This window comes from Salvelinus namaycush, chromosome 3, assembly GCF_016432855.1.
Source record: "Salvelinus namaycush isolate Seneca chromosome 3, SaNama_1.0, whole genome shotgun sequence".
NCBI lineage: Eukaryota > Metazoa > Chordata > Actinopteri > Salmoniformes > Salmonidae > Salvelinus > Salvelinus namaycush.
Window position 1 is genome coordinate 60,826,890 of NC_052309.1, and position 12,988 is coordinate 60,839,877.

At 41.0% G+C, this 12,988-nt stretch overlaps 1 protein-coding gene across 1 annotated transcript; it reads left to right on the forward strand.

Annotated features, from left to right (window-relative positions):
- Positions 1–4,463: 4,463 nt before the first annotated feature.
- LOC120044447 (prolactin) lies at positions 4,464–7,654 on the forward strand. Its single transcript, XM_038989095.1, has 5 exons — positions 4,464–4,637; positions 4,732–4,844; positions 5,961–6,068; positions 6,602–6,784; positions 6,945–7,654. Exons 1-5 carry the CDS (start codon positions 4,598–4,600, stop codon positions 7,131–7,133), a joined length of 633 nt encoding a protein of 210 aa, XP_038845023.1. The 5' UTR covers positions 4,464–4,597; the 3' UTR covers positions 7,134–7,654.
- The last annotated feature ends 5,334 nt before the right edge of the window (positions 7,655–12,988 follow it).

Genomic DNA, 12,988 nt, shown 5'->3' on the forward strand with positions numbered 1-12,988 from the left:
TTATGGGTATGCTTGTCATCGGTAAAGACTAGGGAGTCTTTTAGGATAACATTTTACAGAATAGAGCTAAGAACATGCATAATCCTAGAGGAATACCTGGTTCAGTCTTCTATCCAACAGACAAATTCACCTTTCAGCAGGAAAATAACCTAAAACACAAGGCCAAATATACACTGGAGTTGCTTACCAAGACAACATTGAATGTTCTAGTGGCCTAGTTAAAATTTTGGCTTAAATCAGCTTGAAAATCTATGGCAAGGCTTGAAAATAGCTGTGATCAACGATCAACTTGACAGAGCTTGAAGAATTTGAAGAATAATGCACAAATATTGTACAATCCAGGTGTGCAAAGCTCTTGAGAGTAACCCAGAAAAATTCACAACTGTAATTGCTGACAAAGGTGATTCTAACATGTATTGATATTGATATTTCTGTATTTCATTTTCAATAAATGTGGTGATTCTAACATGTATTGATATTTCTGTATTTCAATACATTTGCAAAAGATTTCTTAAAACATGTTTTCAATTTGTCATTATCTGGAATTGTGTGTAGATGGTGAGATTTTTTATTTATTTAACCCATTTTGAATTGGGACTGTAACACTACAAAATGTGCAATAAGTCAATGGGTATGAATACTTTCTGAAGGCACTGTAAATAACTTTCTGAGAACATGTTTCAACAAGACTTTTAATAACACTGCTAGCTTAATTTGGGTGTTTTGAACTTCACAGGTACGACATATGTAAATTAATTTGCTTAGGCAAGACATATGTCTTTTTAATTGTGGCATGGCGTCAGTGAGATTTGAACCTATGCTCTTTTGCTCTCTATCCATGGAATTAATCCACTATGCCACCAGAAAAACATGCCATGTTTTTTTTATCTCATAAAAAGCTGTTCATTTTAGTCTATTCACACAGACCCTGTATCAAAAGAAACAGGCACTCATTAAGATCAGGTGTGGCCAACTAATGGACAAACTTAACAAGATAGAGGATAGAGAGTGTTTTGTTGATGTCGAGAACGCAATGTATATGTTTTAAATACAATTTTTTTAACATTACTAAGGTTTTCTTCTGTTTTTTTATGGGAAGTTTTCTTAACGTTCTGAGATAATGACTTTAAATAGAACCACGAGGAAACCTGTAGAAAATGTATTGCTGAAGTTCTGAAATTCCCACAGAAGAAAATAGTTTGTAACATTCTCTGAACAATTTGAGAACATTACTTTCAACAGAACCATGAGGAAACGTTATGGGAAGGTTGTATGCAAAATAACCATAGGACCACCACGCTCTCACCAAATTCTAAGAAACATATGGTTCTCAGAATGTTATGTGCTAACTGGGGTGTGCTTTACAGCGGTAATGTTACTCATTCATTGACACATTGGCATCATTGATGCTGATAGGATGTGTGTGAAGACAGTAAATGGTACACATTTGTTCGTGCAGGATTGGAATTACGCACTGACACTTGAGGTTTGCCCTGTAAAGATAATGGTCTGGGCTAACATTTTAAACACATATGGGGTCATCTAGGCTGCCTGTGTGAGCAACTAGGTTTGAACCCAGGTAATCTGTGTGCAACAAGACTGTGCTAGCCTGTTGAGCTAAAGTCTTAGGGAGATAACACAAGTCTTCAGGACTCAGGAAACTCATATGTTAGCGCAAAGTGCTGCATCAGATGACCCGGCCTCCACAATTGTCCGACCTCAACCCAATTGAGATGGTTTGGGATGAGTTGGACCGCAGAGTGAAAGAAAATCAGCCAGAAAGTGCTCAGCATATGTGGGAACTCCTTCAAGATGTTGGAAAAGCTTTCCAGGTGAAGCTGGTTGAGAGAATGCCAAGAGTGTGCAAAGCTGTCATCAAGGCAAAGGGTGGCTACTTTGAAGAATCTCAAATATAATATACTTTCTTGGTTACTACATGCTTCTATATGTGTTATTTCATAGTTTTGATGTCTTCACTATTATTCTACAATGTAGAAAATAGTAAAAATAAAGAAAATCCCTTGAATGAGTAGGTGTGTCAACTTTTGACTGGTACTGTATACATTTTTAAGGGCATTTTTGCTTTTAGACGGATAAGATTTAGAATCAACGGGGGAGACAGATTAGGAGACAAATTTGGGAAAGGTGGAGAGGGGGATTGAATCCCAGGTTTGAACTCCATGATTAAACCCCAGTCTCCAGGTTTGCCTGTATGTGGGCCTGCACAATCTAAGGATTGTTGAGCGGAGTTTGTGTTACATCGCTGTGGGAAAGTTTGTGTAAGTCACCAGTGATTGGTGGGACTTATTCAACAGTCATGAAGAAGCTTCCAGATCAAGACCAGGATCCAATATCGTAGTCAACCTTCTGGAATATTCATAGAACATTCTCAATGTAGCGGAGGTGAGTCGGACTCACGTTCTCGTGATGAGGTAGCCCTGCCTGCGACTACAAAACCAGTGTCACCATCTAATGCATTGGCATTCATAGTCGGGTTCCCTGCTATTGGGTTGCCAAATGTATTTATTTATTTTGGAAACAAAACATTTACAGTACAGACTATTGTATGGGACAATATAAAAACGTTTTCGAGAAAGATAATTTGACAAATGTCATTTTATTGAGTCAAGGTATTTATAGGTTTCTTTTCAATTTGATAAGAGATGATAATGCAATTAATAAAAGGTTGTGTCATTCGATTTGGAGTGGGGTTGGAGGGGTCCCTGCTGAAAAAGTTTGACTACCAATGCTCTATTGGTTAAGATGTTAGTTACCGAGCGGGAGACTGGGGTTCAGATCTTGGGTCATCAGTGGCAGTAATGGAAGGTATTACATCACCACACATAGTAGTCTGCCAGAGGACAATAGAATAGTTACTTTCCTCTCTGTTTAATATTTTGTTCAGATATTTAATTCTAGAGAGTAGACACTATATAGAAGGGAAGAGAGGAGCTGGTGGTAGTGATTCCTGGATTCAAACCTACCACATGCGGTCACGAGCATATTCATGCTGATAGCAGTGGTGTTAACCACCAAACCACCCAAGTCCAGGCCATGTGGAAAGATGACTTGTGTGGATTACAAACTGGGTGGCAGTGTGGCCTACCCGAGGCTCATTGAAAGTGGTTTATTTGTATTTAAAAAATGTTGTTTGTATTTTCTCTCCAATTTCAAACTTGTCGGGAGAGGCGAAGGTCGAGTCATGCGTCCTCCGAAACATGACCCGCCAAACCGTGCTCCTTAACACCCGCCCGCTCAACCAGGAAGCACCAATGTGTCGGAGGAAACACCGTTCAACTGGCGGCCAAAGTCAGCCTACAGGCACCTGGCCCGCCACGAGGAGTCGCTAGAGCGCAATGAGCCAAGTAAAGCCCCCCCCCCCACTGTGACACAGCCTGGGATCGAACCCGGGTCTGTAGTGACGCCTCAAGCACTGCAATGAAAGTGGTTTTAGTGAGAGAGAATGAGACAGTGTAATAATGGTATGATAAGAAAGATGGTCATTTAGCAAATGCTTTTAGCTGCTGAATATACCGACAGGGTTCCGTGAACACTGGTCACACTGGTCACACTAGTCACACTAAAGGGAAGAAAGAGCCAACAGCACACTAACAACACCATCAAATACTCAGCTAACAACACCATCAAATACTCCGCTAACAACACCATCAAATACTCCGCTAACAACACCATCAAATACTCCGCTAACAACACCATCAAATACTCCGCTAACAACACCATCAAATACTCAGCTAACACTATCAAATACTCAGCTAACAACACTATCAAATACTCAGCTAACAACACTATCAAATACTCAGCTAACAACACTATCAAATACTCAGCTAACAACACTATCAAATACTCAGCTAACAACACTATCAAATACTCAGCTAACAACACCATCAAATACTCAGCTAACAACACCATCAAATACTCAGCTAACAACACCATCAAATACTCAGCTAACAACACCATCAAATACTCAGCTAACAACACCATCAAATACTCAGCTAACAACACCATCAAATACTCAGCTAACAACACTATCAAATACTCAGCTAACAACACCATCAAATACTCAGCTAACAACACCATCAAATACTCAGCTAACAACACCATCAAATACTCAGCTAACAACACCATCAAATACTCAGCTAACAACAATATCAAATACTCAGCTAACAACACTATCAAATACTTAGCTAACAACACTATCACAACACCTAACACTAGGACGAGTCAAATGATTCCATTCAAAACTCATATTAAATGGAATCTAATTGCCCTTCAACCACCCCCCCAGGCCCCCTCTCTTTTTTCCAATAGCCTTTGTCCACCTCACTATCTCACCTTAAAAAATACCATGGGTATTGATGAGTACATGCCTAAGGGACAGACCCCCCCCAAAAAACAATGTTTCTCATTAGTGATCAGGAGAGAACTAGTTCTGAACAATGCGCACAGTCACCAGACTTATGCATTCACAAATGAAAAAGACAAGGGCATTATATAAGGGGGGGCGAGAAGGAACGACAGCCAAAAAAGCAGGAGAGGAAGGACAAGAAGACAAGACGAGAACAGAAAAGAAGGAAAGATGGCTCGCCGATCCCAGGGTACCAAACTCCACTTAGCAGGTGAGATGAAATGTGTGTGTGTTTAGTCCGTGTGTGAGTTTTTGATGGAGGCAAGTTGACTAAAGCCAAAGCTCTCTCTCTCTCTCCCCTCTAGTTCTGTGTCTAGTTGTGTCCTGTCATGCCATTGGCCTTAGTGACCTAATGGAGAGAGCTTCCCAGCGATCAGACAAGCTTCACTCACTCAGCACTTCCCTCACCAAGGACCTGGTCAGTAACAACATTCCCAGCTAGCACATTTGGTTCCTTGGAAGTTGTGGGAACGTATGTTTTTGGTTTCACATTGGTTGTGGGAACGAAGTCATACGTTTCCTGACCGGTAAAACTGAACGCCTTTTAAATGTTCTGAGAACAGAAGTGAAAATGTTGCCTTTTCTGGGAACATTTATCTTTAGGTTGCAGGGCTGTTCTGAGAACATTTTATTCTGGTTCCTGGAAAGTTTTCCTGGGAGGTTTTATTAACGCTCTGAGAACTAAAATGATCGGTTATTTGGAGGATTTTGAATAACTTCCTTAAAACTTTCACTGAATATTTCAATAACACTTTCAGATTATTTTGGGTAAACTTTGAGCTCCAATCACAGATGTGGCACATGGAAATGCATTTCCTTTGGCATTCATCATGCAACTTTTTTTATGTGACTCCTCTATCCTTGGAATTCATCCACTGCACCACCAGGATGGGGATAATATGCCACGTTTTATTTTACGCATACAAAGCTGTTAATTTTAGTCTATTCAAACAGAACCCATTTCTAAAGGTAACAAGCACTCATTAAGATCAGGTGTGGCCAATTAGTACGCGCAGCCAACCCACTTGAACATGATTTTAAATAGACCCATGAGGAAACCTGTAGGAAACGCTATGCTGAAGAACTGAAATGAACGTTCTCTGAACTATTTGAGAATATTCTCAATGCCAAACCAGTTTAAGAACGATAGAACATTTCAAAAATGAAAATGAAATGTAACCACGTTTGAATTTTTAGGAAACGTCCTGTTAAAGTAATGAAATACCAAGAAATTAATGTTTTTTTGTCAAGTTCCTTAATTAAATGTGCTGAGAATGTTCCAAAGCCAAACAACTATCCTGCACCATTCCCAGAAAGTTGTGAGAAGGTTAATAACCATTGGACAACCATGCACGTGTACTTGGGTCTGTGCGCGTATGTGTATCTGTGTGTATACCTGGTCTGTTTGTGTTCAAGATGTATGTATGTATCGTTCGTTAAATTATGTTCAGAGTATTGTGTCAGAGCATGTTCAACATGAGTTAACTTTATAACCACTTTTGTGCCGTTCTCTCTCTCTCTCTCTCTCTCTCAGGACTCTCACTTTCCACCAATGGGACGAGTGATGATGCCACGCCCGTCTATGTGTCACACCTCCTCACTCCAGACACCCAAGGACAAGGAGCAAGCACTCAAAGTATCGGTCAGTAAAGCTCTGTGCTCTCCTCACTCATCTCTTTCATCTCTCTATTAGTTATGAATCTCTCCCCCTTCTCTCTTTTCCCAATCTACCTGCTTGAGTACTTCATTGATCCAATCTACAGCCCTGTCCTGCAACAACCTCTAGCACCTAGGCACAGATCTGAGAGGATTGGAGAGCTGGGAGCAATATGCATCCAGCAGTCATAGATTAGTGGAGTCGCGGAGATGAAGGAAAGGAGACAAGGAGAGGAAGCCCCCTAACTCAGATGTACCCTTCCTCTCCTCTTGCTCTAGGTTTGTCTCCTCCCTATGGTGTATCTATGTTAGTATTCACTCCGTTCTAAAAAAGCAGCGCATTTAACAACCTGCACAAGGCCTTCCTTGACTAAACCCCCAATCCCTACTCCTAATCCCCTTCGTCAAGCTTGATTAAGACATTTGTGTTGGAGCGTTGCACTCAGTAAAACTGCAGGAGCATTCTACAGTGTGCCGGATCTGTCTTTCCTTCATGACTTTACCCATTGTGTTCCTCAGGAGAATGAGCTGATCTCCCTGGCTCGCTCCCTCCTCCTGGCCTGGAACGATCCCCTGCTGCTGCTCTCCTCGGAGGCGCCCACTCTGCCACACCCCTCCAATGGCGACATCAGCAGTAAGATCAGGGAACTGCAGGACTACTCCAAGAGCCTGGGAGATGGACTGGACATAATGGTCAACAAGGTGGGTGACTGACGCTGTGCATCTGTGTGTTTTTATGTGAAGCATACCAAACTGTATATGTATTAGTGGGTTTAGTTCAACAATTGAACACTGTGTGCAAGGTGACAACCTTTTGGCACTATCTTCTGCTTTAAAAGAAAATGTCTCTCTCTCTCTATAGATGGGCCCCTCCTCCCAGTACATTTCTTCAATCCCCTTCAAGGGTGGAGACCTCGGCAATGACAAGACCTCCCGCCTCATCAACTTCCACTTCCTCATGTCCTGCTTCCGCAGGGACTCCCACAAAATCGACAGTTTCCTCAAGGTCCTTCGATGCCGGGCTACCAAAATGCGACCAGAAACATGTTAGGAGAAAATGGCAGGCATTTTGGTTCTGGATTGTTCCATTTTCAAACTGATACAGAGTCCAAATGGGGTAGCCATTTGAAGGAGAATTCAGGGGATTGTTTGTTGAGTTTGATTTTGTGACATGACTAATGCTGCCATCTACATTACATTTGGAATATTCATAGACTATACGTTGTATTCAACCTGTCATCTGAACCACATTTTACCAGTGTAATATACAACTTAAGGTTTTATTATTGTTTAAGTTATGTAATGCATTTCATCAACAATATGCAACCTAATATTGGCACTTATAATCATTGAATAATCATATTCAATGATTTACATAGATAACACAAAGGATCCCTCCAAGTCATTCTTAGTAGATACAGAGGGCTATGTCGATAGTTGACCAATGACCATCATGATAACATTTGCATTTTAGAACATGATTTCTCAAGTCACTTATAGAACTTCCCTTATACTATACACAATGTACTGTTTCACTAAATACCAAATAAAACTCTTTATTGCATTATAAAACATGAGTACTTGCAGTCCAACCAGAGCTGTAGATCACTCTAAAATGTGAAACCGGGTTCAAACTTTATGCAGGGACTCCGTGTGTCCTCATATACATTGTTATTACTGTACGGTAACATACTGTAGGTATATGATGAGAGAGAGAGGATTTTATATATAGAGAGATATGCAACAGCCGGGTGAAAACCTGACTCCTCTCTTGGCCGCTCTGTAACCTGACACCTGCTCGCCATATTTGACAGCTCTGCTCTACTCAAGAGGATGAAGCAAAACCAGAGCACAGCCAAGCAGCCTACAGTGCCAGCGCGAGTCGACATGTCAGACTATGAAGTGTCAGTGCAGCAACTCAATGATCTGTGTGCCAACGGTGACGGTTACTACAGCGTGTCAATGCACCATGTCGTCAAGGTGTTCCCCAGGAGATATGTTGGAAACGTATGAGTTTCATTTGCTTGGGTTCAATGTGTCAATGAAATGTTCATTCTAAACTTTATAGACAGGTATAAGGCTATTTGATCAACTTTGGTCTTGGCAACACTTATCTGAAGCTAAATATGAGTATTATGATATTAAAATGGAGTATAGCCTAAGTGAATCCACTGGCCTAAGTCATATACACTGATTGTACAAAACATTAAGAACACCTGCTCTTTCCATGACAGACTGACCAGGTTAATCCAGATGAATGCGATGATCCCGTATTGATGTCATTTGTTAAATCCACTTCAATCAGTGTAGATGAAGGGGAGGAGACAAGTTAAAGGAGGATGTTCAAGCCTTGAGACTTGCATTGTGTGTACCATTCAGAGGGTGAATAGGCAAGACAAAAGATTGAAGTACCTTTAAACGGGTTATCGTAGTAGATGCCAGGCACACCAGTTTGTGTGTCAAGAACTGCAATGCTGCTGCGTTTTTCACACTCAATGGTTTCCTGTCTGTATCAAGAATGGTCCACCACCCAAATGGCATATAGCCAACTTCCCACAACAGTGGGAAGCATTGGAGTCTACATGGGTCAGCATCCCTGTGGAACACTTTCGACACCTTGCCCATGCCCCTACGAATTGAGGCTGTTCTGAGGGCAAAAGGTGGTGCAACTCAATATTAGGAAGGTGGTCCTAATGTTTTGCACACTCAGTGTACAGTAGTTACTTCTGATAGCCAATAGAACTACTGTAGCCTATGTGAAAATAACTTAATGGTTTTATTTGTTTACTTTTATCATCCTGATTTTTTTACGAAACATTTGTTGACAAAAGCCATACTGAAACAAAACTGATTAGATGGCTTAAATATTAGCATATCACATAAGATAGTCTATGATGGAACAGAGAGACAAAAGAGTTTAAAATAGGCTGACACTTATTCCCTAACTAAACTATAAGGCAAAATTTAAATAATTTGAGGGCATGCATGCTACCTGAATCTACCATACACACCTCCCCCCACCCCCACACCTTGAATAGACTGATTCTATTTGGTTGTATAATCTGTGTGGATGTGAACACACGCAGACACACACGCTTATGTTGTTATGAGATGGTAATACATAAGGATGGATATAAATCACATCTGACCAGCAACATGAAGACAGACTGGAGACAAATGAAGAGAAAAAGTTTTCAATTATCTGTTCAATTACCAGCTTGATTGGAGATACGTAGGTAGTGAAAAAATGAACAAAAACAGCCCCACCCAAAAGAATTGAAGGCACCTCATTAATGGAACATTGCCTTAAGGGGACTAAATGTGTTACATAATAAAACAGATCATGGACCTCTAATCATCATTCTGCCCATAGGATCTTATGTACGCACTGTAGCCGAAGCTGTAGACGGGACTTAAAGTACAGCATCTCACTGCTAACCTTTTGGGGAGTTTTCACAACTAACGTTTATATGATTGAGCTTTGCACAGAATGCAGAGACCTACCTGTTTTGAGGCCCACCAGTTTATCAAAAAATACAAATGTTGCCTGTTTTGCATGTTGTTTGGGCATTAATACGTGCCACATATCAGTTTGCAAACAATGTAATTTTTAAAATTTTATTTCAGTTAATAAAGCCACATACAAGCATTCTCTTTTTTGCTTTCTTGAGTGAGGTAGCTCCAAAATGCAGGTGTTTCAGCCTAGCTCAGTGCTTTCTGTGGTGTTGGTGGGACAGCCAGAAAATACAGAGCGTAGGGGTTCGTAATGTTCCCTAGTTGTGCCGCGATTGGCTCAGTGTTCTGTCACTCATGGGGACACTACGCCACCGCAAAATCTACAGGGAGAGCTCGGAAATTCAAGGCCCTTGGGTGCTGCCATAGAGTTACATTAGAAGTGCCCATCTAAGAAGGCCCAAGGTCATTGGCCACAGATATGACATCAAATCACGTTATATCTACCGGAGCTGTGATTGGACTGATCATGTCAACGTCATACTTTCAAAATCTAAGCTAGCAGTCATCATCATGAATCAAGTCGACAATCTATTGGAAAATCCTTTTCAATCCTTGTCATATGAAGAGAAATGATGAAGAGAAATTATAATGTATCGGTGCTCATCGGGCCATTGGACATACACATTACACAACAAGTTGGAAATCGCAAATTCTACAATGAGTGGTTTGGAAGGAATCAGTGGCAAACTGCAAACATTTCAAAGCAATCACTAGCCTGCTATTCATTGGAGTGGGTGTGTGGTCCAAGTCTGGGTTTAAGGGTCTCTTTTCCAAGCTTTCAACATTGGCCATGCTGTCAATCGAGCATGACTTCTGCCGTGTTCAAAACAACTGGAAACTCAGAACTGGGACTTCAGTTAGTTCGAGAGAACTGGGAACGCTGCAAGAAATGAACTCCGACTGGGAGGTCATCCAACTCGGGAACTCAGTCCTCTTTCTAGAGCTCCGATCACTGACATCATGATCCGACCTTGTTTTTCCCCCCCGAGTTCCCAGTTGTCTTGAACGCACCATAAAACCAGAGAATGCCAGACTTTGATGACAAAATTTGCCCATGAAGGACCGCAGCGCCACCTTCCTGTTCAGGTGAGCACAGAACAACGTGAGTCCAAAATGGTCTTGCATGTTGCTGCATAAATTACGTAATATGCCAGGGAGATGGTATTACTTTCTTAACTACAGTATACATAAGTGTATGTTGTGTAGTAAGCTGTTAGCTGTTGGTGGTGCACATGTAACCTATAGCCTGTTTTAGAAAGATGTAATAATTTAATATTGTAAAAGTTTAAATTGTCTGCTTATATGCCCCCTTTATTTATCCTGTACATTTCAAAAGTGCCGAACAAATATTTATTGATTACGTCCGTCCTAGCTCGCTCAATAATGTCTTAATCGAAATTACAGATTGCCTCTTACTGTATCTGCTCGCCGTCGCCTTATGCCATAGTTTGTACATCTCAATTGTCCATAGAAACCACATTTGTTTAAGTTAAGCAAGTTAGCCATATCAGCTATGTTTTTTGAAAAGGTAGTAAATGAGGCTGAATGAACTGTTTCCCTGCCAGACAACGTTCCACTGATAGCCAGGTGTAGCAGTGGAAAGGATTCCTTCCATGTTGCTGAAAAGAAAGATCTGCTGTTGGGACAGCTTTTTGTAGGACCCAACAGTTTGTGGGCATTGTTTGTCACCGTTATAGTGCATTCAATGTATTGTTAGGGGTTGTGGATTTGCTGGCATGCATCTAAAACAAATGGACAAATGTTGCACAATCCAGGTGTGGAAAGCTCTTAGAGACTTACCCAGAAAGACTCACAGTTGTAATCACTGTCAAAGGTGCTTCTACAAAGTGTTGACTCAGGGGAGTGAATACTTATGTAAATGAGATATTTCATTTAGAATAAATTAGCAAGAAACCAATCTAGTTAAGCCATTTTTAATTCAGGGTGTAACAACAAAATGTGAAATAAGTCAAGGGGTATGAATACTTTCTGAAGGCACTGTACATGCCTGTATACAGTACCACTCCAGGTTTGTAACAGTTATGACAGCTACGGTACTTTGTTGCACACGAGTCGGTGAAGTGCAGGCCGACGGAACAAAACACTTAGCGATAGAGTGTCTAGCCACCTCTTTCTTTTAATGTAAAACAAAGATGGGAAGGGTAAGGTAACAGTGTATTGTTGTGGTGTCAGCCTTTGGATGAGATCAGTGGAATATAATACAATAAATCACAGTACATGACATCATCGCGCTAAGATGATGAAAAAGGGGCTTTTGTGGTCTAATGGGATGACTCAGTTTCAACACGATCACACTAGGGATGGTTGCAGAGTCGACTTCAGAAGAATCAATTCTATTTTAATAGATTTTTGGCATCGTGCATTTAGAACCTGGAAATTTAGTTGAATTCAAATGCAGAATTGTCTCAACTTAGAAGTAAATTAAATACATTTTGATGCAACATTTTATCCCAGTATTTGATGTAATATTTTATCCTTAGTTGTTGCAATATTGCATCCTATTAGTTGATCCTATATTGTGTCCCGTTCTCTCTGACCTCTAGCCCCTCTCCACGTCCCTCAGGTAAAGTGTATGTCTACTGCAAAGAGGGCTGTCTGTCTGGAGTTGACTTTACAACCCCTTATCCCTATCACATCCAAGACCAACTGAAACCACATGCTCAATGTTATTCTCACCTGTAAAATTCCCTACTGTGCATGTGCTTTCTTATCCCTACACCAAAGTTTCATTCCCCAACTAGCAACAAACCACTGCTGAGAACTGAAATTCCTAATGCCCTCCCACAGATAGATCCTCTTTTTAACTATGTCACTCACTGCTAATATTATTGTTTATTGCTCATTTGATTCATCAGTTTTCATATGTATAGATTAATGTTCGATGGTTTCTCTTTCTCATTCAGTTCAGTTTTTCTTTACCTCCTGACTTAAACACAACAATGCCTTTCTTTCCCACACTCCCTCCATCCTCCCCCCTCTTTCATACAAATCCCCAACTTCTTCCTGCCAAAGTCTTTAGCAAGTCTCTTATTAAACCTGGGGAAAGCTCTATTTGTGTGTGTGTTTCTGACAGGCAGGGTCAATGTGGGCGTGCTCCCAGAGGCCCCCCTTCTCCCTCTCCCTGTCCTCGCCTGAGCCTCAAAGTTGAGCTGAGGACACATCTAGGCTAGTGAATGAGAGGGTAATATGCTTATGTACAGTGGCGTGTATTCATGGATACCAAGGGAAGAAGAAAAAAATACAATAATTTAGCTTTCGTCTCTCTGTGTTGCACAATTTTTCTTCAATTCGCAAGAAACTCAATGTATCTCACAGGAGAAAGCATCCGAGCGAGCAAAACAGCGCCCCTCTGTCTCTCCACGTGTAGGC

Coding starts and splice junctions, on each gene's coding strand:
- LOC120044447 (XM_038989095.1), top strand. CDS start 4,598: ATGGCTCGCCGATCCCAGGGTACCAAACTCCACTTAGCAG. Junction 4,638..4,731: donor TACCAAACTCCACTTAGCAG/GTGAGATGAAAT, acceptor TCTCCCCTCTAG/TTCTGTGTCTAGTTGTGTCC. Junction 4,845..5,960: donor CTTCCCTCACCAAGGACCTG/GTCAGTAACAAC, acceptor TCTCTCTCTCAG/GACTCTCACTTTCCACCAAT.